At 38.9% G+C, this 26,719-nt stretch overlaps 1 protein-coding gene across 1 annotated transcript; it reads right to left on the bottom strand.

Moving 5' to 3' along the window:
• Positions 1-9,604: 9,604 nt before the first annotated feature.
• On the bottom strand, positions 9,605-25,689 carry KNG1 (kininogen 1). The gene is made up of 10 exons (XM_035335152.1): positions 25,344-25,689; positions 22,742-22,852; positions 21,688-21,772; positions 19,251-19,423; positions 17,465-17,572; positions 16,193-16,274; positions 14,913-15,085; positions 13,386-13,493; positions 12,350-12,439; positions 9,605-10,892 (listed from the first exon to the last, which is right to left on the bottom strand). The coding sequence occupies exons 1-10, from the start codon at positions 25,536-25,538 to the stop codon at positions 10,146-10,148; spliced, it is 1,872 nt and encodes a 623-aa protein (XP_035191043.1). The 5' UTR covers positions 25,539-25,689; the 3' UTR covers positions 9,605-10,145.
• Between the last annotated feature and the right edge of the window lie 1,030 nt (positions 25,690-26,719).

The raw sequence follows: 26,719 nt of genomic DNA, 5'->3' as shown, positions 1-26,719 counted from the left end.
AATTGGAAGACGTCTGCACTACCATGGAACAGTGCATATCATATACTTCTGTGAGACAGTCTGCAAGTAGCATTGTTTTCATTTCTGAGAAAAAGGTAAAGTTAATACATGTTTTTATAAAGAAATATTTTTCCCTCCTAATATTGGTAAGCCATCCACGTACATTTTTTATTCTCATGGTTCAATTTGGAATCCACTGATGATGCTTGAGATTTTTAATCTGTGGGCCGATTTCTGCCATTTCGTTTTTGGAAGACCCACTGTAGGCTGAGCTATACTCTGTATTTAATTCTGAGTACCTTTCCTCATCGATTTAAAACCCAACACAAATCAGAGTGCTTTTTATGTTCTTACAAGGTGGAACTAATGTGAACTAAGAGAAAAATTACAAAATGCCCAAGCAGTTCTTTGATTTTACAGGGCTGTATTCACAGGATCAGAATTTGTGGTAAAACAAAAATCCCTTACGTATATTGCAGGTATGCCTACCTTGATAGATGTCCATGTGCTCCGTGTCCTGTTTAATGAGGTCACCATACAGCTCTCCCCATCCTGATTGCTCTCTTTAACATCAGGCACGCCGTTCTTCTGAAGGATCGCACGGTGCTGCGAGTTAGGAGGGCCCATCTCAGATCCGTGACAGCAAAATGGCTAGGTTTGGAGCTGATCCAGCACTGCACAGAAAGCTGTGCTGTGAGCATCTTACAGGCTTTTGTTTCCAGAATATTTAAAATGTGTACATCTCCGAACATCAAGAGCAAGATATCACAGAAATCACTTTATTTAACAGAAGCCCTTTCTGTTCATATCCAGCCCTGTATGTCTGCTGAAGTCTGTCTCCTTCTGTAGCAGAGCATTTTAACCTCCAAAACGAGTATTTTGCAGTTTGCAGAGCTTGTTACGACACGTAAACGTTAACAACAAAGATAAATAGTCTGCCATTAATAAAATGAGCTATGTAGTTAGAAGTAGGGCCTCAAGACAAACCTTAATTTCTCCAAACTGATAGTTTTCTACAGAGCTTTAATGTTTTTAAGAAAATGGAACCGATGCATTTCTGCAGGCAACTATGGCTCAGATTCGCTGAGCTGTATTTCTGTCAGCAGTACTGGATTAATAGGAAATTATAGATGAGTAGTTTCAGATTTGTGCCCTTATTGCACCTGCCTGTAAAATGGGAATTGTAATCTCCTGTTTTAGAAGTATCCCTTAGATTGTAAACCGTTTAAGGCTGAGGCTGATCGCTCTACGTGCGGTGCTTCAGCCCTACAGAGCAGTCATCTGGGTGGGGAGCCGAAGTTCCACCTGGCTGAAAGTTTTTTAAAAAAATAAGTTAAACATTGATATTTGTTTATTCAGTTTTGTTTTGTTAATCCTTCTGAGATTTTTTGGATGACAAATGTAAATATTCCAAGGTCTTTAACAATATTGCAGATGCATGCTGTTGTCATAAGTGCATCTGAAATGTGTGCCTAGGAGGGTAAGGATGCCAAGCGGGCTGCCAAGGAACTATCTAGTAACTTTTCCACTGTTCTGCGTGGCTTCTTTGTAGGGTTGTGAAGCATCCATCGGCCAGTCCTTAGTTCCAGTTGTTTGTAGCCCATCCCAGAATGCTGTAACATTTTATTTTGTGTGCTGATTGAATACCACCAGATACAGCAACAATGAACATGTAAGGTACAATTCATTCTTTTATTTCCAGGTTGTGCCCAAGAACAGCTGCCCAGATTCTCGCAGGATCCACTGATGCAAGCACAGACAGGATGCAGGTGATCACGTTATTTTAGCTCGGAATTACTGTGGTGTTTCTTGTACTAATCCAGGGCATGCAGTTCAGCATTTCTGGCACAGCCATTGGCAGAGACCAGAAACCTTGGTTCTTTACACAGCAGGATACAGAAAGGAGAGCTCATGTCGAATTACAGAAATATATTGATTTCTTTATTTCATGCATGTCTGAAAAGTGATTAAGTTATAATTTATTGGCATTTTGCAATAAGAAAAGAAAATATAAGTACTGCTATTCAAAGTCATTTTATCTTCTGCTAGATACTTTAAGAGCTTTTGGCAATAGTTGTTTCTGAGTCTCATGCAGTTGGTTTTTTTCTAACATATTCAGCCTTTATTTGTAGCACATTTTGCTGATTAATTTAAAAGTGGGAAAGTTAGGAAAATCCTAACTTCAAAGCAAGTGGATGTTACAGCTATTCAATAACCACTCCGTTACTGGTGCTTTTCCTTTGCTTGCTCGTTTGTCTTCTGTAGCTTGTGTTAACCATTTCCAAATAGATTCTCATATATACTTTTCCACGGATTGCAAGACTACAAGATCTTGCATGACATTATTCCTTTTGCTTTAGCAGGAACTTAACAAGCAAACCACTGATTTTCATTTATGTGTTAATAATAACTAAAGACACAGTCAAACAATCACAAAATATTTACAGCTTTCTGGACTTCATTTGGATGAAATATTTTGTGTGTTTTAAGCTTAGATTTTTTTCTTTTTTTCACATTTTTGTCTGAAAAAGATGAGTATCATAGAGCTGAATTTACATAGCTTATCTGTATTACATAAAAGGAGTCATCTGGTTTCCGTTACTATTATTCATTTGCATTGCATTCAGCTCTTTGGGGAGTACAGCTTTGTACCCTTGGCAGCATAATTTTTCTAAAATCCGTCAACTCAGAATCGTGTTTGTTAATTTGCCTCACATTGGAATTGCCTTTGTTAATTTAGTGGGCAAAACAAACTGCATAGCTTTATGCAGAAGGAGAGAGAGAAAAGTGAGAAGCATCAAGGACTGCTGCCTCAGAGCTGCTGTTGCCATAGAGCTACTAACGAGAAAAAAACTGCAGCATGGATTTCTTCTGCTGCTGAAGGTAAGATGAGGGCACAGCAAAGGCTGTAGGAGGGAGGGGGAAGGGAGGCAGAGGGAGGGAGAAGTAGAAGAAAGTCTGCGTCCTTGCTGTCTAAAAAAGGAAATTCAGTTTCAGTGTACATGAGCAGAACTGCTGGTGCAGAAGAACAAAGCTATCTCAGTTGTTTAGGGTAGCAAGAGTGATGAGCAAGCAAGCGCATTCCCTTGCTTTCGGGAGGAAATGCTGCAAAGGAAGGAGAGAGAAGAGTGATTAACAATTAGAAAATACTGCTGCTTCAAGATACCTGCTTTCTGACACTGCTTTGGCATTCATATTGTTCCCCTGGGCAAAGACAGCTGTAAAAAAAAAAAAAAATCAGGTATATGAGGAAGAAGAAAAACTAGTGCTGAAGAATTTCAGCATACACTTAGGAATTCTGTCTGTATTAAAACGTGTCAGTTGTTACATTCAGCTGTGCAGTGCTGTGAGGCCTTTCAAAGTGCAAGTGCAATTATATTTTCTAAGGTGAGATTCTTATGATAAATTGATATTTTATCAATCTTTAATTCTGAACGCAGAACTGACATCAGACCTGCTTTCTGTGGAATCTTTTGAACAGGGTACGATTTGTAGGCCAAGACTCTCCATGATCGCTGCAGAATTATCTGCTAAACACTCATCCCAAAAGCTGCTGCTGCTGTTTCTGTATCTGTTTAGCCTGTCACATCTTGCAGCTTTTGCTCTCATCCCTGTCTTCATTCTCTCAGTCTCTTTCTGAGATAACTGAACCCGTGTGCCCTGCCCAGCAAACCCAGCACACCTGCCATGTTTGTGTAGCAGAACCTCAGAGGGATACCAAAGGCAGTGATAACACCGAGTGTCTTAGTTATGTTGATAATAGTATGTTGATATTGCTCAACCAACCGATTGCTGTTATTATTGAGTATGCTTGGATAGAACAGCCTTTCCTTTGCATTTTTTTTTTTATTTTGTACTTATTGCCATTTATCAAATGTTTGACCATTTCTCCTGGAATTTTGTTTGAAGGTTGAGTCAGAGTGAATTTCTCCAATAGCAGCCTGTTGGCTTGATCAAGATTCATCAGTTAAGGTTGTACATAAATAAAAGTACAATTGGGATATTCTGAATTTTGTTAGCAGTACAGTCTCTCACTGTGAAATTGATATTCTTTGAGATTATAGCATATACATGCCATTTCTTAGCTGTGAATGACGCTGGGATGGCTATATTGATCGTGAATACATCAGTTGCCATTTCAAAGGTATGTCATGAGGAATTGGATGTGTAAGTGTATTTTTTTAGGAGTCAGACTCATTTTGTGAGTCACACTCATTTTGTCAGTGTTGTAAGCTGCAGGCAGCTTATCTGCAGTCTTTGGAACCATTCTTTTTCGCTACTGTAGTCCCCACTGCAGTCCGTGTTGATGACATCCTGTTCAGTTTTGCATGGGTCCCTTGAGCCAGCACATAAAAGTCAAGGTTTAATCCATGATTGTGATAATCCAGGTGACAAGTGTTTAGTCATCTTCTGCTCCAAATAGTTGCTAATATCATGCTGGAGTGGATAATGTTGTCTGAGTTCCACAGAGCATTAGGCTCCGCATTTCAGGAAAGTTCACTCGCTTTGTGGACCAAATCAGTTTGGGTTCTTCAGAGATCTGAGATGATGCTTCAGTCAGGTATGACCCCATATAATAAAACTCCGTGTGTTGGTAACTATTCAAGAAGGAATGGATGATCCTTATGCAGATAAAATTTAGTTGTTGTCGATAAATATTAGTGGAAAGTTATTGTTGCAGTCTTAGATCAACTTAATGTAGGTCTGCGTTGGCAAAAACAGGTAGCCAGAAGCAGTCATGTTGCTAATTGTCAGGTTATTCTCATATGTTGCAGGTAATTAGCTCTTGCATATAGTTTGTATATTTATTGCCACCATCAACTGGAACCAAAGTACATATTTACCCTGAAAAAGAGAAGAGCTACAGTAGTGCTACTACACACATGTTGGGGCTGATCAGCTGTGTCCAGTGTGCAAAACGAAGTGCAGATGCATTACAACTGCCTTATTGAAGCTACTCCTGTGCTAGACTGTGTAAACTACAACTAACCAATCTATCAGCTTTAGAGGAAGTTTCAAAGTCTTATTGGTTGTCTTTTGGTAGAAAAGGGCCTTTATCTAAAGGTAACCCAAACAAAGGGTCGTTTGTAAGTCTGTTAATCTGTCTGCACATTTGTACGGAACTCTGAGGAAAAAGGAGATCTTGTACTTCGTGCTTGTTTTTCTGCTTCTTCAATTTGGTTTATTTTGTGGGAATGGTCAAGAGAAGAAGGAAGTATGACAAAACATTGCCCAGAACACTCTAATCTCTGTATTTGAGCCAGGAAAAAAAGCAATTAAGCCACTAGTGCCGCTGTGATTATTGCCAGGACCTGCACCAGTTCCCAAAACATTTCTAAATGCATGAGCTATTTTTGAGGGTTAATGCTGCCCCATAATAACCTTTTTCTGTCTTGCAAGGAGGTCTCAGTGTCCAGCTCTCTTTCAAGTAATAGTTTTTCTACACCAAAGGCACTAGCTGAGTGCTCCAAGGCTTGATTTTTAGACATGCTGAGCGCTCGCAAAGCTATTTAAAGTTAATGGGAGCACTGGTTTCTCAGCACAATTTAAAATTAGGCCTATGTGCTTAAACAAGATTTTTCAGTTTAGGTGAATTCAGACTGGTTATTTAAATAGTCTTATGACAGCTAGATACCTTTTGGAACTGATTTTTCTTTTTCTTTGAAGCATTTTACCAATACTGGATTGATTCCTGGGAAGTTGTGTTGCATTATATCCCTTGATTATCGTTATTATTATTTTTGGTAAGCATTACTACTATTTTAGTTAATACACAGCTAGTAGAACAGCTGGCACATAGGAATGAAGTGAATTCAGCTATAGTAGATTTACTTTTCTGTGATGCTTTATGGGATTAATCTTTTTTTCTATTAAACTAAATGGCAAGGAGTCACTTCTGCTGAAATGCTTAAGGGTTAGAGATAAATAATATTCCTTTATAATTTATTTATTTTACATATAGCTGGTGGATTTTTCAAGGTACTGAGCAATAGTGTTTTGGGCATGTAGGTAAAAATGTTTCTTTAAATGTGCTATGTTTTGCTGATGACCATTGCATTTCATTAGTACTCCGTTCTTATCTACCCCAACCGTTTTTTTCCTATAGTAATCTAAGTTTAATTAAAAATGCTCTCCCTGGGTAAAAGGTATACCCTCACTCATTCCCTGCCTGAATAAGTTTTGTTTGCTCACTCCCTTGTTTTTTGTTCACACGACTATTCTTTCATTTCAAATAAAGTGGTGTACTAGGTCTCCTGTAATGAGTGCTTACGGTGGAAGATGGAGGGTCATCCGCTGTATTTGTACAGTGACTTCTCATAAAAGATGTTTTGGGTATCAGTTTTACAACAAATGCACTTCTTTTGCATGAATCTGGATTCTGTCGGGAATTCTTTGTGCCTCACTTTGAACTGAAGCAGCAAGGTTGGTAGTTCACGGTGTGAAACCAGCAGTTTAATGCCTGGTCTTGAAATCACAGCTCAGCAATGTGATCTGGTATTCGTGGCAGAAGGGGTCACAAGATCAGCTTTCTGTGATCTGTTATTACGTACTGAGAGGAGTTACTCCTTTAGAGCTTATGTTTTAGTTTTCACCGAGCAGCAGATTGAAACCAGTTCAGTAGCAGCAGTAATTTTAGTATTCATTGTAGCAAGATGCCTTACCCAATTAGGGAAACTTCCACTCTTTCCTCCTTAAAGCAGCCTTCCTCTTGCTTTGGAATGCAAAAGAAACATTGCTATTAATTACATTTTACCAAGACCACTTTGCTTAAAGCATAATTAAAGCTGTGGAAGCTGAATTATACAAATCTAGTTTTTATAAACACAGCAGAATCGAGAGTCATGTGAGTAGCTGGTTGTGGAACTGAAAATATCCATCTCCATATGTATATGTATGTATATTTTAAGAATACTTGAGGAATCTGAACTTCAGATTTGGTGTGGCTCTGTCTATACATCAGTGACCATGTCACGCTGCCATTCCTAATCCTCTAGCCAATTAGACCCATTTTATCCTCAGAGCTGTAATTTCTGAACTGGGAGCAATTATCTTGCTGGCTGGGAGACTTAAGAAAAAAAGGAAAGAAGTGGGTTCTTACATCTCATCAAATTCCAGTATTCACTGTTAGTTCCCCCCATTTTCTATTGTTAGGTGCCTGCACATCTCTCTCCCCTGGCTAGTTACGCGATGGGAACATAGCATCAGAGGATGACTGGAATTGCAGAGTGTGATTAAAAGGTCATGTCTGAATTACAGCAAAAACCCAGCGGGCCATTCAAAGTAAAGCTGGGATTTTTTCATGTCGGTTAAAAGACATATTTTTGTTTCATTGCCACAGATGGGATGAACAAGAGAGAAGAGAGACAGTAGCAAAATGGCCATCAGGTGGCTCTGGTCCTCAGCAGTATCACGAACAGGCTTAATTCAGACATATTTTCACACCCTAGACTCCCATGGCCAATTGTTTATATCAGGCACAATGCGTTTTTTTTGATGCTATTATTTTTTTCTGTTCATGAAATTACACTCACAGCATTATTTAAACACCTTGCACATAAGTGACCGGTGAGCTTTTTATGCTCTACTGATGGAGCTTAACGTTTAATTCTGGTCGCACAGATGCGGCCTTCGATTTGCAGTGTTACTAACCCAGACGAGACGCTGAATGTTGAACCTTTCCTGGCAAGCCCAAAACCCTAATTTGGAGATCGCATTTGGGGATCAGGGATTTTTCTGCCGCAGAAAATCTGCCATCTGCTGGCCGAGGGGAAAAGTACTTGTTAAGCGTTGGGGTGCGCTGGGTTAGGAGAGCTCCAGTGACAGCAACAGCGGGAGAAACTGGTAGTTTTGCAGAGCTTTTCAGCAGCAGGTCTGAAAAGCCGGATCAGTAATTTTCTGACAGCATATTTTTCCACCAGAAAGTACTGTTCTGTTACAATTAAAACCTTCTGTGGGAGCATGTCAGTGAGAAATTGGAATGTTCCATCTCAAACTGTCGGAACATACTGTTTCAAAATGTTTAGATTTGTGCACTGATTTTTAGTCCAGAATGATTTTCTTTTTCCAAGTAATGATTTCTGTACATTATAAAAAAAGAAGTCAAAATTGAAATTGACTTCTTTGTATTAAACATTAATGAAACCTCTCATTATCAATATGCTGAATTCAAGGCAGTGAAGAGGCCAGGTTTATATTATCCTGCCCTGGCCACTCAATCTCTGCTTCACGACTTGTGGCCATGTACCCATGGCTCTGTAGGGAGAATATGCCAAGGCTCTGACTGACTTCTCATTCTTACAGAAATACTATTCAGAACTTACACTCTTTTTAATAGCATAGCACATGCAAAGAATTCTCACTTATAGCCAGGATTATCCTAGTCAATATTCAGGAAAAAAAATAAAATAAACCAACATAACTCTCAAGACTTTCCTTTATATAACTCTATAAATTTAGTACTTGTCACGTGCTAAAAAGAAAAGGTAGACTTTGCATTTTATCCTGCAAGGAAAGGAATGAATGAAAAAATCACAGGATCTGATTAGCAATAGATCTTGGAGTTCATAAGTGTTTCCTGATCATATATCACCTGTCATGGCAGATAATTATCTAATACATACCTATATGGTAGCCAATTAAACTGTATTAAACAGAAGTTTAGATGTAACCAGACTGAATTTATATTGAGAATGACATTTTTAAATTAGGACTTTTAATCATGACTTTTTAAATACATTTTAATGTGGCCTTTAATGCAATTAATTAGAAAAAAAAGTAAGAAAAATTGCTTGTGCAAAATCATTCTGATGCTTCCTCAGTGAAGGTTACCAGGTAGGCAGAGCTCTTCTGATCACAGTGTGGTTACCTACCCTGTGAGCCAGGGAAATAACACAGGTTTGTTTACACCTGGAGGAACCAGGCCCAGGAGAGGGGAGGTGTGTTTGGAGAGTCAGGGAACGTTTAGACTCAGAAAGTATGAGATCAGTTCTGTGATTCATAGGGGTCTGCCCTGTCATGATGAGAAACACCCTCCTGCAGAAGACTTTTTGCTTTTTTTTGCTCTTACCTCCAGTTTCCAGTTACCATTTGTAGCACCTGACCTTTTCAGTAACTTTTTCTGTGACTACACAGTGGCTCTAACTAGTGAACTGATCTGGCATTAAATCATTTATTTGTCTATTTATTGTGGGGTGTTTTTTCAGCTGAGTGAGTTATTGGATCCATACACAGTGAAAATGCATTTTAATTTGCTGGAAATATTTGCTTTTTTGTTAGTGTATTCCACCAAAATGTCAGACTTCGGTAGATACTCAGAGACTCGGCTGAATTTTCTGTTCTAAATTAAGCACACTCTTATAGTGGAAGAAGGTAGACAAATTTTAGATAACTTAAGCGTTTGTGGTTCTGTCATCTGATCTGTAATGTTTGTGCACCTCTGCCACCTGAAAATCTCACTCAGCACGCCTCTGCTGTGCAGTTAACATACTATGCAGGGAGAATAACAGAACGGCTTTACTGAGGAGTCTCTCAGCTTCCCCCGTTACCTTATTCAGCAGAACAGCCTGCTAGTGATGGACTGCTGGCAATATTACTTCGAGTCAAGAAACTGTCAGGTGAAACAGGTTCCTTTATTTTATTTTGTTTTTTAAAAGATACACTTCAGGAAATCAGAGAAATATTATTTCAGGTATCTAAGAAAGGCATCCTGGCTTGCTTTTGTCTTACACATACTTTGCTGAGATTTTTCATGTAGTTTCCAATTTTTTTGTGTAATTGTTTTAAACCTAATACAGTGAGGTGCGATGCGGTGGTTGACTGCGTGCTTCCAGCAATGTGAGGCAGGCGAGATAGTCGTGATTGTAACTTCTACAGCAGAAGGCTGCTGACTTGCTAGGTCCCTTTGCTAGACTGGTTCTGAACCATTGGTGCCATGCCTGATTTATGTTTTTGCCAAATATGCAAAAGACATGCAAACTCAGAGTATTTATATATGGTCGTAGGTCCCCAGAAGTGCCGGTGACCTACTTGAGTATCTTAGCTAAAAGAACAGGAGCTTTTGCCTCTTAGATCTTATAAATCTCAAAAGGCAATAATTTTCTGTTTTTCTCTGTATCACTTCTGGAGAGGATCCAACAATACTTGAACTATGGTAAAGCGTCTGAAAGATCAAAGCTCATCTCTTCATTTTGGGGAGGCGCTGAGGTTTCTGTTGTAGGATTGACGTTCTCTACAGCAGAAGGCAAGAGATCCTCATTTGTGAATTCTCTGGGAAAGCTAGAAGGAACTGCTGGCTCCATAATTGGTTTCCAGGGTTTTCCAGGACATCTGGGGAGAGGAGATTCTGGGCGATCTGGCAACCCATCAAATAAAGACATATCAGGAAGATCTACTGGTTCTGCAGGAGTACCAGTTTCCTTTCTTGCAACCCCTGCGTTAACTAGCTCTGATGCTGTTTCAGCACTGGGTGATGGGAAGGTTTCCTTTTGATTAAAAACCCTTTCACTGGATTCCTCAGAAGATTCAGATTTGGGATGTTTATGTTTACCATTTTTACTGCTTTTTCGATGCCTACACCCGTGGCTGGTTCTGTGCCCACAGTCAGTTTCCTGCCCGTGCCTTTTGGCAGACTCATCATCCTTTTTAAATCCATGCCCGTGCTTATGCCCATGTTTATGCTCGTGCTTATGCCTGTGCTTATGCCCATGTTTATGCCCGTGCTTATGCCCAGGTTCACCTTCACCTTCTTGCTGCTCTCCATCATCTTTTGTTTCTTTGCCAGGTGCTTGACTTTCCTCTTCATTTCTACCAGATGATGGAGTTTGATCCATCTGTTGTAGCGCAGCAAAGCTTCGGAAAGGCGTGAATCCTGGAGGCCTTCGCAGAAGTGTAGTCTAAAAAACATTGCAGTGTTAGCTGTATTCGTTTTATGAACAGGAGCAATAGCTTCAGATTTGGGGAATTCAGAACCTAATTGCTATACACGAGTCAATTATCAAAAATATGTTATTAGATTTTTGCAGCAAACTTAATAATCTTTTCTATCTGTAATAGGCATGAAAATATAAATATCCTCCCCAGTAACTCTAGAGTATTTTAACAGCTCCATAATAAAAGAACAATTTATTTACCACTGAGCCCAGAGAAGCTGTGGATGCCCTATCCCTGGAGGTGTTCAAGGCCAGGTTGGATGTGGCTCTGAGCAACCTAATCTAGTGGGTGGCGTCCCAGCCCATGGCAAGGGGGTTGGGGCTGGGTGATCTTTAAGGTCCTTTCCAACCCAAGCCATTCTATGAAATTCTGCCAATTTAACATGGGAATGATGCTATGGAGAGGAACACAAATAAGTATGTGTATTTGTTTTAATGTATGAATAATACAGTTGATTTCTAGGACTAAGTTTCCCTGCTGGTGTTAAAGTATAACATTTTAACGTATAAAAACTATTTATTCTGAAGTTGGACACATCTCTGTATAATTTAAATACAAGAACATACAAACGATCTGTGTCATTTTGTCATATGAAATATAGCTGTGCAGTTTTTCTTGTTTTGACTTATGAATTTCATAGGATCGCTTAGAAATAATACATGCAGGTTAACACTAAAACACTTGTTACTGAGTAATCTCTATTCCTCCATCAGTGTTCCACTGAAAGGTGAAGACTGGCTGGTGAAAACAGGGGTTTTGTTTCTGACCACCAAAGGGTCTGATCCTTATCTAACAGCAAATCAGGGTTGTTTAGGGTGGAGCTAAATTTGGAAGTTGTTATGGCTACAATACGTTAATGGAAACAAATGAGAGCCATTTATTAGTGGATACATAATGAATGAATAGATAGTTATGAAGGTTCTGAGCAGAGTGAAGTTGCTGAATATGAATGCAGGTTAATTAGTTTGACTTTATTCAGTATGTCTTCTCTTCTTGATCAGGGAGCATGGGGATCCCTGGATTTATTTAAAAACAAACAAAAACCTGCAATCAAATGTATTTTTGGCAAAGAATTACAAATAATAATTCAAAGAAGTTGATGGGGCTTAATTCTTCAGAACTTAAGTGAAAACGCATAGGAGCGGTCACCAGGCAATGTTCTCACTGCCCTGTTGCCTTTTGTTTGTATTTCTGTAATCACTGTGTTGCCCACTGCCTCATGTTGTGGCAAAACTGACTTTGATGTCACAAGTTGCTAAGGTTAGGGGGCGAGAGGGAAGAGTGTGGCATTGCTGAGGTCTTTAAAAAAACAATGTATTCCTTTATTTTTGGTACAGAGTAGGGGATTGTTTGGAATGGGGAAAGAATTTAATGTCTTTGTTCTATTCTCTTCATTACCAATTATCATAAGTAATCATACCACCGACTGGCCTTCAGAGCAGTTAACCTTGGCAGAGGTTTTATTCTCCCATGGGACCACATAAATTTGTGCTTCACAGTGCAATAGTGGCTGTTGACAAAACACACACACAAAAAAACATCTTTAGGCAACAACAGAAAAGAGGAGTGCACACAAAAATATTATTTTTTAATAATACTTTTAAATACTAGAAATTTTACTTGGATATCAATGAAATCTGTCTTAGCGATGGGAGAGGTCTGTATTGAGACAGATAACGGCTTAGCTTTTTGAGGTTATAGGATGCATTCAGCTTTGGAGATTGGATCTTAAAAGACTAGGCTGTACATGCCCAGCACTTTTGGAGCATTATTTAATCTTCAAGATATTCCTAACAAATATTGTTTGATGATCTTATTACCCCTACTAAAATTTCAGGAAACTGGGGAGGAGGAGGGAGAAGCATTTTTTTTCCAGGTAATGCCAGCTGTACTAATAGTTTTAACTCTCGGAGGTAAGCACTGTTCGTATCATATGGTGGGAAAAAGAAGTGGAAATAAGGCTTTTCTTCCCCAAATAGCTCCTTCAACAATATTTTCTGGGCCTATCAACATTACTTTCCAGTGTCTGGAACAGATTTTCAAGTTATCAGCAGCATGTACTTCAGAAGCATAATTCCTTTGTGTACCAGTAACACTAAAATCTCCTGCTTTCCTCAGCTGAAAGTGCCACAGGTTCAGGAGCATTGCAGTCATTTCTTATCGCAATAACCTCCTTTCTTTGATTCTTTAGTATCATAATAAAGTCCCTTTTCCTTTCCAGTGAGCACTAAAATACTGCAATTGGAGTGACTCAGTTTAAGCTTCATGTTTTACTGCCATTGTCACTGGTTTGGAGTTACAAACACTGGAAGGTATCCTTGTTGAAGCAAAAATTTACAGGGAGAGGTAACAGGAATCGGGATCAGATGTGAGTTTACTTTGTGTGCTTGCCAGTTCACGTGCAAATGAATTTGTCCATTAGGAACATTACAACTGGCAACATCCTCATTACTTACACTGTCTGTTGTGACTTCACAGTTTTCATGAAGTTTTTCAAACTCTTTCTTTGAACAGTTTGTCTTCTGGGCTCCAAACGTTAGACGGTAGTTTTGTCCTGCAACCACCTGAAAAATCAGCAAGAGGCTTTGTGTGGTAAGGGCATTTTTATTGAAAAGGGTTCAGAGAAAAGATGTCTGTCTACAAGCTTATACTACTTGTAGTCTATAAGACCTGACCCCTGGGACAACGTATGTTAAGAATGGTATTAAAATATTTGACAGCAAACCTGTCTGCTTCTAATCAACTCACATATTTATTCCAGTTCCCATTCTCAGAAATTCCAGCATAGCAACTGTAGGAGGGAGAGAGAGGTCAGAATAATGGCCCCACAGTTTTGGCTTTGTTTTATTGGATGCTTGTCGTAATTTATTAATAACAAATGAAATCATTAGAGACACTACTGCAGGGAGCCAAATATGATGTAAGAAGAGTTGAATGTTAGTAAAATGAAGTGCATGGTGAACAGGCTCAGTTGAAAATAAATGCATTTGCCAAATGTATTAAGGAGAGAAACCTCATTGTTTGAAGAGTGTGCCTGGTACAAGCTGTCTTAGTATTTTTACACAGCCCAAGATAATGTATCTTGCTTTAGAGACAGCAGGAAAAACATGAAATTGTCTTTTTCAGTCCCTTATTGAAAATTATGTGTGTTAATATTGATCATGAAATGAAACATGAGAAGGAAGAATGTTTAAATGATGAAAAAGCAGAATTGTTATTAGTAAGATAAGTTATTTGGAAAAACTTATGTACACTTCTAGTGCATTCTCCAGTGGTACTGCTCATGCTCATGAGAAGTTCTCAAGAAAGTGTTTTCTGAACTTCTCCACTGTTCTGTCTTCAGTTCTTTCCTAAACCTCTGTTTTGATATGTTGGGACAGTAAAGTAGGCAAACAGAAAGGCTGACCAGTGTTATCCTCTTGGTTTCTTGTTCTTTAGCTGCATTTATCTGTGTATCTTGTTATGCACGGATGTTTTCTTGTGAGCCTAGTTGGAGCATTATTAGCAGCAGAATTATTGTATGAAATAACAGATGTATAAGGGGAATTGGGAAGCCCCATTTCTTGGAGCTTACAACCATTGTAGCCGATGCCTAAAATAACATACAGAGTATTGGTGTTGTGGATCAAGTGGGTAGTTTTGCCTAATAAATCTTTTCTACTTTTAAAAGTCTACGGAATGTTACAAAGGCTGATTAAAAGGGGTAGTGATTCAGAAATCTGATAGGCAAAAATTACGTTTTAAGGAAAAAAATAATCAAGGACTGGAGATGTTTCAGTCCAAGCCCAGGTGGATTAAATTTCACCAGAAAAAGTGCAGATCCCTCAGTTACCATGCATATCAAAATATAGAGATAAACATTATTTGAAGTTGAAATATTAACGTTAGCTAACACTCCGTTCAGACCAGTAACACTGCCGTGTCTGCTCTTCATTTCTGTGGTATATGGAGAATCAGTTCTAAAAGGAAGAGTGACTCCCAACCTGCACTGTTGCTGATTCTATTCCTCCAGCTTTATAGTAGAAGTCATAATTGGTCTCTGAGTTATACTTCTCCATAGAAACCTCCAGCAGTTCCTTCAGTTCTGGACTGTTGTTGGGGATAGCCCTTGGACAACCAGCACAAATGGGAGTGGGAGGATTCACCATGTCTTCAGCTGCAAGAAACCAACAGATTTCAGATCTAAGGAGCAGAAGTTTCAACATAAATAGATACAGGCTGGGAAAAACAGTTATTCTTAAACCCCTGCCTTCCGGCAAACTTCAGATTTGAGTCTATCAAATTAAGCCTAAATAGATTTGTGTTTTATATGATCAACGTTATTATATATTGGTTATCTCAAAGAGCACTTAGTGTCACGTTGGATACGTAACAGAAAAACAAGAATTGTGTGTGCTGACTGCAGATAGCCAGCAAATAAAGGCAGGGAACAGCTACATGTATGGAAGAACCTGAACCAGGGAAAACAAGTGGTGCACAATATTGGCAATGAATGGGTGTGTTGAGGAATATCATTATAATTTATGGGAGAAAAGCAAACCAATGGGTAAGGGGTGAGAATGCAGCGCTTACTGCATAGAGTAATGCTGTACGCCCTGTTCTAAAGCTTTGAAGCTGTCACAATCTGTGTCCAAATAGATGGCTGCAGGAAAAAGTGACAGTAAGAAAACCATCTGGGGGGTTGATTGTAATGAACTTAAAATTCTAAGTAGCTTTCTTACCAGGGGAAAAGAAGACAACCTCTAATGTATGAAATTTAAGTATAATTATGCAGTATGAAATAAATAATGGTAGTATCGATAGCTGAATTACCAATTTTGGACAATATCTTAAAGTCCTCAGCTCCTTTGCCTTTCAAAAGAATACATTAGAGCTCTTTGGAAGGTTAGATGGGGTTACTTATTTGATGTGATTTTAACTTGGTTATGTTTGTGATAGAGAAGGAATTAATTTTTGTAGGAAGTAATGCTCTGAGTTTATATCTGCTAATCTCTAAATGAGAGTCAGCAGCCAGCTCCATGTCAGAGCACTACGGCAGTACACAAATGATAAAATACAACTTTAATTTGCATATGAAAAACTTGTAGGAAGTCAAAAACATTCCATGGTAATACTCCATTAAGAGGCGGTGCCATTTTTATCTCAGAATAATTGCTTTCTCTGGTTATTATCTGTTCTTATCACTTGCATTTTTATCTTCTTTACGACTGTGAAAAACAATAAAATTGCAGAACTTTCAGAACTGATCGCACCAGTTACATACCTGGAAACTTGCACTGGCTTGCAACATCTACAATCACTGCCTCAATACTTTCATAAGCTTTGGCATCACATTTACCTATACGCTGGAATAATAATAAAAAAAGCTCCTTATTATTTAGAAATAATGAACAAATTCACATCCTAATAGCTTCTTGCTAACAGAGTAAGTCAAGCATACTGCTGATAAAGCCTTCCTTCAATATCCTGGGAGCAAGCAGCCTGACAGACAATTTGCAGAGCCAATAAACGATCCGGGTTTAAAAGGACCGCTCAGAGAAAATAAAACCATAAAGGAGAAACTGAAGGAACTATTGGTATGTATTCCAAAGAAAGGGAGAGGTTTACAAACCAGAATCCTGTTTTATGGAGAACTCACTGGAATTTGTCTCAAACTGTAAAAACCAAAAGGAAGATTGCGCAACTAACAAATCAAACATTACTGAGTTTCTGGGCCTGCTTGTATTCATCCCAGTGCTCTAAGGGAATTGTGGTAGATGATGTGCCTAAGATTGCAGTGGCATTTTTTTATTTAACTGGAAGAAAAAAATGTGATCTTGTTCTTTTTTACATGTCATAAACCCATAAAACTTATGTCTGTACCCTTCAAATTATTTGAAATTAGAATAAGGAAAGAATTAAGGGGCATGAATACATCAAAGGGAGTCGGTTTTATTGTTGTAGACAAAGGTTGTATTTTGTAGATTTGTCAAAGTTCTTCAAAAGGATCGACAAAAGTGGGTAGAGACCTGCCTTGTTGATAATATATGCTTATGTTTTCAGAGAGTTTCAATGAAGTCTCTTATCAAAGACTCTAAAGGAAACAAATTAACTGTAGAGTAAGAGGAAAGGCCCTCGCATGGATAAATAACCAGTTACAATACATAAAACAGCATAGGACTAACGATCAGTCTCACAAAGGAAGGAATTCAAGAGCTGGGTGTCACAGGGTTTTGATCTGGCAGAAGGAAGTTAAAGTAGAGAAATGTAAAGTGGCACACATGGAGAAACCCATCCTAACACCATGCTAGGCACTGAGCTGGCTGTTGCGATTCAGGATCTTAGGGCTAATATACTTGAAAATGTCATCCATGGAAATGCCTGCCTGCCCTGTAGTTTATAGACAGTTACCTATAAACCTGGATTTAAACTTCGTTAGCTAAGTAAGACTTATAAATACATGTAAATAAAATATAAATATGTATTTGAGTCAGATCTCAACCATTATTTTTTAATATGATATTTTTGTGGTAAACAGGCTTTGAAGATCACTTACGCCTTGAGAAATGGTTTTGCACTCTTTAGTTAACTCTTGAAATTGTGATTTGGAGCAATTCGTCTCCTTGATTTCATATTTGATTATGTAATTCCATCCAGCTACCACCTGGAACAGATATTTAGGAGATATCTGTGTTACGTAAACTAATACAAACTCGGAAGTTAAACTATTAAATTCAATCAGCAAAGAAAGCATCACCACCCTTTTAGTGCCTCCCATCCATCGAACCACATCGAGCCATACAGTGTTCATGGCAAAAACAAACCCAAAGTGTTGTCCTTGTGATACAGGAAGTAAACGAAGTCATTTAGTAATTAAAAGTGCAGTTTGTATCCAGATCCTGCTTCTGGCAAGCCTGCAGCCTTGTAATGCATGGTTCCATGCACTTTCCTCCCAAGAATCTGTTCCTTATTACCCCCAGTGACAGGAAGCTGCTCTAGATGGATGACTGCACTAACGCAGCTTGGCAGCTTCTGTGTTCCTGAGTAGGTGACATAGTAAAATAGTATGTGAATAATGTAACTTTACACTGCTGGCATCGTTTGTTATTGAGTGTCCTGCATTTGTCATCTCCTTGTAATTCTGTCTGCTTTGGGCTTTTTCCCCTTTCCCTTTTTTGTCCAGATTTTTGACCTCTTTTCATTTTGTCTTCAGGAAGCAGTTCTGTTTCCCTCACTGTGGCTATTGATCCTCACCCATGAAACGTCTCCATGTCACAGTGTTGTGTCAGGTAGTATTGGATTTAAAAAAGGGAAATAAGAATCAAATGTAGGTGCTTTCCATCACAGATCAGTTAAAGCAGAGGGCTCTGACTAGTCTCTCGTGGCCAGAAATGACTTGATAGCTTAATTTCCAGCTGCTGAATTGCAGTCTCTGTGACATTTGGTCATATGGCTTAAGTGTTGTGTAAGCTTGTCTTTCAGCTAAGAGGATCATTGCCATCAGTAAATAAGGGGAGAACTGTGAATTAATTCATGGGTCAAATTGACATGAGACTAGAAGATGCTTTTTGGCTAAGCAAATATGTACACCTTCAAATAAAATGGTTTCTAGCTGGTGTCAGGGTATTATAAGCTAGTTAAAAAACAAATTAGAGGCTTTGCTTTCCAGCAACATCACACCAGGAGAGCCTTTCACGGGGAAATAACTGTTGCATAGAATACTAGATAACAAGGAATTTCTGCAACCTGAGCATTCATTTCTTGCAAAGCAGATATTCCTCTGTGCAGAAATCTTTCAGAAAGTGACATGCTGACTTCTTGTTTTGCATACACATTTTTTTCCTTTATTTGGTTTAGCTATCCTATAGTGGATATCAGCTACTGACATACAGGTCCTATTGCACTGCCAAAATGTAGGTGCCTGCTACTGTCTGAGAGGCTGTAGAGCATACCAGACATCTGCACAGGCTGGCAAAGCCCCTGGGAGAGGCCTGTTCTTGCTTCAGGGAGAAGCCAAGAGGAATACTCGAGAACATCTGAGATGATACAAGATGCCTGTGTCAGCATTGAGTAAAAACAAACTGGTGCTGAACATTGGTTAATTGCAGCTGCAGAGAAAATGTTTAAAATCAGTTTGTAAAGTTGACAGCTCCGGAAGTTCAGAAGGTAACAGTTCTTGATTTCTTACAAACGGAGTTATTTACATGGTCTACAATCTATATGCATTCCATTCACTTCTGTTATGAAACGTAAAACACCTTAAAATCAGAAATGAATACATAAAACAAACAAAATACCTTATTTTTTTTTTTAGAACATGTAGAGAAAAGTCCCATACAGACCTGTCTTTTAGCTTCCTTGATTTCCACAAGTTTAAAGAGGGTGACTTCACCACTGTGTTTGTTGAACTTTTCAATGGCTCGATTCAGAATTTCTGATACTTGTGAGGTGTCGCTTGATATATCATGAAAGCATCCAAGACATATAGCCTTAGAAAGCGTTATCTTGGGTGGAACTGGAAAAGAAAGAAACCAAAAACATGCAGGGCTTCATGTAAAGAAGCCTCAGGTTTTAATTTTTCATGTCTGGGAACGAAAGAGAAGGTTCAATGAGCAAGAATCTTTCCTGTTTTTAATAAGAGCGATCAGCAAAACCCAGATTTCACTTTCACAGAATCACAGAATCATCTAGGTTGTTTCAGGGCCTGCAAAGACATTCACTGTATTTAGATGCTTGCTTCGATGTGTGGCGGTAGGGGAAAATTTCATCCATCATATTTGGATCCATCACTGAACTTAATTCAGAGGAGTAATGAGTTCAGGAGCCATCAGAACTCTGAAAGTTCAGGTAGTTTTGGCACCACCAAGGAGGGGTCATCCCTCATCCAGCTCGGGAAGAAATCAGTGGAGGTCACAACTAAGAGAGATGTTCTTCAGGTCCTTCAGAGATCACCTACTGCGTGCAGCTGCTTCCCGTGCTCGCCGTGTTTCAGGAGGGGGACTTAGGAGCGTTTTGGCTCAGCCACGTGAACTGCCATGACTTGGAGTTTCTTAGGGACTGTAGATGAACTTTTCTACTGCTTTGTTGCCTGAACTCTGCCTGCTAGTCACTTTGGCTGCCAGTTACCACTTGGTGTTACCCTCAGGCTTAACCAACTTGGTTGTGAATAGGCAAGTTTGATGGGGATTCTGTTTCCTTCTACTAATCCTATTAACTCTCTTTCCTTTCTGGTAATCATGGATTGGATTTTCATAAATTAATTTTATAGTTCAGCACATAAATTAATTTCATGATTCAGTGAGCTTGGGAATCCAAGTGGGACATTGTGTGGTCTCTTCGGAATTGAAATAAAGTTCGTGTGCCTGATCCTCAGCTGGCAAAAGTTGGCTTTAACGGAGTTCTGCCAGCTTGGCACCAGCCAGGGAACCAGTCCAGGGTCAATATATATATGTTACAGAAAAATGGCGCTGTTTTCAGGGAGCAATCACCAAGAAGATAATAAAACAGTACACCCAGTTCTAAAAGGACTATGTTCTCAACATTTTTATACATTTTTACAAAAGCTGAGCAAATGTGTATGCCTTTTCCAGTTGCTATAATGTGGTAACAAGATGAGCTGCTTATGCTGAATATGTAATATTTTTTTTAAAGAAATAAATCATATATGATTTTTTAGCTTACTAAAAGATCCAAATGCTGATTTCCCATGCAGTCTGTGAGATTCATGCACCTTTTGTTGGCAACTAGATGTCACCATTGCCCTACAAATGTATTTGAAACCAAGTGACCTTTATGCAGTAGTAAAACATGGGGTTTGTGTGTAGTGCAGTTCCTAGAAAGACACTGATTGTAGGTATAGACATGGTAGCTTTAAACAAGATAATAAGGAACAAAAAACAGAGATAACCTGCCCAACATTTCCAAAGTCACAGCAAATATTTTTGTAGTTAATTCGCCCTTAGCTCCACGCTACCAGTTAGATAGATATTTTAAAACTAGCGTGGATTTGTCTTACATGAATGCTAGTTTTAGATACATAAAGATCTCAGTTGCAAAGCTTTCAAACATTGCGACTTGCTTTTGATAAATAAAATGTTCACTCTGTGAACATAATAGTCATATATGAATGTCTTATAGGCAAGAAATGCAGTACTCATTGTTAAGGTCTAAGATGTATCACAGCTTCTCTCTTACTTGATTCTATCCCTACTGGATTTTATTATTTATTAAATGAAAAATTCAGTTGGGATTAGATTTTTTTTTTTTTTAGGTAAGATTTAACAGAAATGATACCGTCACTTTTAGCTTGGAGAAAATGAAGATACAGTTTTGTCATATATTTTTTCCCTATTCATTTCTGGTATAATTTCATAAATGAATAAGTAAGGACAGAAATTTGAAGTGTGATAAGGGGTATCTAATCTCTAGGTTACTGATGTGCTTTTTGGTCTAAAGCAAATTAATTTCAACCTGGTGTAATTCTGATGTTTGAAGAAACTCGCTACACACCCAAGTGCCACTTTAGATCAGCAGGTAACAAGGTTGTCTCCAGAGACAGAAGTTCGCACTGCTTCGCTGGCTTAGCTTATACACGCATACAAGTGGAGTGAAATTTTTACCTTTAACATGTAGTTGCTTATGCAAGATGATTTATGAATGTCTGAACAGAATGATGAGGAGCTCCTACCTTTAAAATTTCCTGAAAGCCTCAGTACGGTGTTTTCCCCATTTTTATTTGTCAATGTACTTTCTGAATGCTGTCCCCAGACAATTACGTACCTGGAACAATGTTGCAGTCTTGCGAAACATTACTTGTTCCTTCAACATTATTAATGTAAACTTGAGCTGTGCATTCTCCTGTTTTCTGCAAAGACATACGACAACATTTGTCTTAAGATTGCCTGATGAAGAAAAATACTGTGCTATATATGCCTCTAGCTGTTGAACAAAGCTGACAGTTGCAAGTTCAGTTTGGGAAACAAGTTGATATGTACATTTGTAGTTATGTCAAATTTGCTGTTTTCTTCCTGGAAAAGGATCTGTTTTGTTGTTTGTGAGGAGAGCAGGGGATGAACTGAGCATGCAAGTTGGAAGATAGCTTTGTATCATGGTCGATGCGTGTTAATTAACAAAGAATTTACAGTCAGAATGAAGGAAGTGAACACATCCTCATAAATAAATCTAGGTAAATATATAATTCAAGCAATTTCCTCTTTGCTGATACAATATATACAACGACGATCATGACGTTTCACATTGATTCACGTGCTGTGGTCACTCTCAGCCCTTTCTTTGCATGTGTACCGTGTGACATATCAGGGACCTGCTGGCTGTGTGTAGCGTTCCTGCATGCTACGTGGGCCTTATTGCACCTCCTCTAGGTGCTCTGTAGTAGCATGAACCAGACAGGCTTTGCACTAGCTACCCTTTGGTAAATGTGCTGCCACAGTGGCTTCCATACCAGTGGTTTTGTTGGTGCCAATCTGAAGACAGTTTGGTTACGCAAGTTTGCATCAGACACAAGCACCAGAGAGTTTGACAGCCCTTGCACTCGTTGTGCGAGTATCCTCTGTTAGATTTATTGTGAGCCTTCATAATGAAGCTCTGAAATGATCCTTTCTGCTGATATTTAGGATTTTAATGGTAAACTCACAAATATTAGTGGTTAACTTCAGGGTTGTAAACAGTTCTGTACTGTACTTTAGTCCTATCAGCTCTCAAAAGCCACAGAGCTAACGAAGTTAAATTCTGTATTGTTTCCCAGGAGGCTGCAGTCGTGGCCATTACACTGATGCTTCTCTACAGAGAACCTTTAAAGAGCTTAGACACTTACTGCTTCTGCAGATGCTTTGTAATCACAGTCCTGCCAGAGTTTGTTCTCCTCAGTGGCACAAGTGGTCTCGTGTATTCGATATTTCACATGGAGTTGTTTGTCAGGACCTACCTGGATGGAAACAATATACGAGTCATCATTTGTGTAGTGATAAATCTGGACATCAGTGAAAAGATAAGAGCTCTGAGGGGTAAATACTATCCTATTCTGGCAATGGCCAGCCTGCCTTCACATCAGGTAACGCTGCCCTGCCTACCTGGGGCAAAGGGGGGCTCTGGAGCCAGCCTTTGGCTGCGCCTGCAGTTTTCCCGTAGGCATTAAAGGCTGAACTGCTCTTAGGGGCGGCCTGAGGAATTCCCTAAGATGAAATACAAACAAACTATTCAGCAAAGTTTAGCCTGACCAGTGGAAGCATTTCTGATGTTGGTAAATAAGTAGGGGGCATTTTCTCCTCACCATAAACAGAGCAGTAAGCCTCTGCCTACAGGGAACGTTAACAGACTGCAATATTTGTGGTTCTACCTTCAGAGGACATACAAAGCCAGAAGTTCCTAGTAATTTACTGCCACTAAAAACGCTCTGCTAGCGTACTATTTCAAACGCAGGCAATTGCTGTACTTTCATATTAATTCTCCTAGCGGTATCATTTAAGGATAATGAAGTGATCGTTCTTGTTTTAGTTGTACCAAGAAAGAGAAGCCGAGGTGACATGGGTGGAGTATTTACAGTGGTATAGGTGAAGATAGAGTTACATTCTGTGTTCTTTCAATTCCTGTTGTGTATTGCTACACCTGTGTAGTACACCTAAGTAGAGGTATGCGCTGTGATGGCTGCAGGCTGTAAAACAGGATGAAAGGGTCTCTAGAAATATAATGGAGTTAATCCTCAGCAGGTGTAAACTGACATTTATGGAGCTGCATCAGATTATACTGTCTGGGATGTGGATTTAAAGAGCCAAATTGTGTTGTCTGTTACAGTTCTCTAAATCTGGAATAAATCAGTTCAGTAAGTAAATGAAACACATGAGAAAAGACATTGTTTCTGCATGTTATTTGTTGCTGGTTTATTTCAGTATTATTATGAACAGTTATGTCTTTAACTGGGGCGGGTTCAGTCCTCCGCCAGTCAGCTTTTATGTTTCATTACCTTATCAATAATGAATGTACATGAATATGTAATAACCAGCTATTTAATTAATGCATTCGAGATTGTGAGACTAGCAACGAGTAAAATCTAGACCCTTTTTGGAAAAAGGGATGTACAATATGAAGAAAGCTCTCTTGTAGATTCCTTTTCTCTGTTTTTTCTTAACATCACAGTCTGATCAGAGCTTCAAAGTAATAACTCATTTCCACCTCAGCTCTCTTAAGAAAAGGCAGTATATTGAGAGAAGGGAAGGTGAATAATAATTGCAATAAATATGTATTCTTAAACATAGAACATTATTTAAGGTAAAATGCTGAAAATAACATCTGTGCTTTGGAGAAGGAGGTGGTGTTTTAACTCTAATAGAGGGAAGCAAAAAGGAAGTTGGTGTGATAGCTGCGGTATGAAGATGTTTGCATTTGGCTGTTGCTGAGGATGCATGTAATTCTATGAAAACAGTGGGATTATTCATTTGATTAATATTAATTATATTAAGGGCTTGACAGACTTTAGTCTTTGTCACTACAGGCTAAGATCTCCCCACTTTGAAAACAGTAAAAAACAGAGGATTGGTGCCAGGAGGCGTGGGTGGTTTCCTGTAAGGCATTTAGCAATTCATGTCCCCTTTTGAGCTCAATTTCTATCTGCATTTAAAAAAAAAAAAATGTGTCTTGTGACTCTGGAGTGCAAAATATTCTTTCTGACACTGGGTTTCTTGTGTTTTGCATCTGAAAATCCAATTCAGTAGAAAAAATGCTAATGTTTTCAAGTAAAGTAATGCTTGTCATTATTATGGTAATACCATTTTGGTATGCCTCTCAGAGGTAAATACTCTTTGTTAGATTAACTCTGTACAGAAGGACTCCAGGCAAAAGATCATGTTTCATTCTTTTTTTTTTTCTTCTGTAATTTTAGCTGTCACCCTGTTTGACTAAAATATCACCCAGTGCCTTTAGATACATCTGTGACTCAGGACTAGCATCAATCAAATAATACTCACAAACAATTTATTCACAGTATTGCTGAGCTTTATCGGGTCATTCTTTCCTTTTTTTTTTTAATGCATGACACCAGCTCTTCCCAATTCAAGATAACATCAAGTTTTTTTTAATAACCACTGATCTGAAGAACATTACTGATGATAGGGAGAGGTAGGATTCCCAAAGAAAGGAGAAAACTGAATGGACAAGTAAGACACATTTTATTAGTGATACAAGTTTCCTGTTCTTTACTCCTTGCATTAATAAGCAATTCACCAGCACTACAGCTCTCAACATCCCTGCTTGTCATGGTGACAAATACCTCACCGTGCAAGCCATTTCTTTTATTTTTCAAAACTTTTTTTTGCAAGACACTTTGCTGTCACGCTTGCTATATTTTGTGAATGAGACGGAGCAAATCTGATTCCGAGCGCATAAACAATTCCAACATGTTTTTTTTTGTGAAGTCTACTTACTGTTCTCTTGGCTTCCATCACCATGTACAGAGCAAATTGATTACCAGAAGTGCTGTCTCCATTATATTTCTTCAGTGCTGTGTCAACAGCTTCGAAGACATCAGGGTTATCACAGTCCAAAAACTCAAATGGAAGAGGGGTGGCTCTGCTAGAAAGAAAGCTGCAGCAGAGTGCTAGCACAATGAAAGGTTTCATAACTGGACAAAAAAAGCCCCCCTGAATGAGAAGGCTTATTAAAAAGCAAATGGAAAAGGAATGCCTGACAAGGATTTAGTTACCTCTTCTATTTTTCAGGACCAATAGCAAAGTAAACTGAGTGAGCAGGTTGCTGGGGTTGGCTAGTTCTCATCATGCCCTGTTTATACTGCAAATAAACTTCTGAGCTTCTCTAAACAAACTTTGTGTGGTCACCAGAACGACACTAAGGTTATCCACCTGCCATCAAGATAACAGCTAACTGGCTGCAGCTGGACCTGGGTTTAGACTAAGCACAATGACCCCTGAGCAAAGGAGAAAGCAGCGGTTGCAGCTTTCTGGCCTTTATTTTAACACCAAAACTGCTACTCGCAAAGAATTTTAGGGGGTTTCCATAAAACACCCAAGAAGGTCGCAAAGGTAATGAAGTTCTAGCTCTAGACAACAGCACTGTAAATTTTATAGGTGTTTAGTGCTCAGACTGCAATAGTTCTGAGAAGTCAGAACATAATTGAAAAAAAGTCTTTGGACAGATGCACATCATTAAAGGTCACATAACTCTTCAACAGCAGCTGATAACCCGCATCCTTCCCCCTGCTTTTGGAAGTGGCTGTCTTTGCCATCGTGTGGAGGCTATCATTGGACCATGGTTTAGTCAGTCTTTGAATCTGTGCACACTTTGGGAATGCCTCAGATCCTGCTTTCTACCTGGCTCTCACCAGAAGTTTGGGTTAAAGAAATTGTACTTCAGAGACTTGCAGATGAGCTCTGCCATAAATACGGGTGTTTGTACATTATAATGCGTTTATAAAACGATGGATGACTTTTACTCAGTTACACAAAATGCTGTCCCCATTTTGTTTCTTTTTCTTCAATGTACCTCTCAGTCTTTATTTTACGTCATGCTATTAACAAGATATTTTAAAGAGCAACATTGGTTTTTGTTTGTTTTAATTAGCCCCATGTTCTTGCTTGTGATATAGCAGATCTGAACTATTTGGTGTCCCAGGAATGTCTGAATTGTCTTCATCCTGATGGGGGCTTCAGTATAAAGAGACATCAGTACCCTTTCTTCCTGCTTCTCCCAACCCAGCTTCCAGTGGAAATGTTCAATGATAAAGAAGACATTCACCTGAAAGAGTTATTACCTGGTTCTGCTTTTCCCCTCCCCTGAGAGCAAT

The sequence above is a fragment of the Oxyura jamaicensis genome, chromosome 9 (assembly GCF_011077185.1).
Source record: "Oxyura jamaicensis isolate SHBP4307 breed ruddy duck chromosome 9, BPBGC_Ojam_1.0, whole genome shotgun sequence".
NCBI classification, from domain to species: Eukaryota; Metazoa; Chordata; class Aves; order Anseriformes; family Anatidae; genus Oxyura; species Oxyura jamaicensis.
Note: the sequence above shows the minus strand (reverse complement) of the source record. Positions and strands in the feature narration are given on the sequence as shown.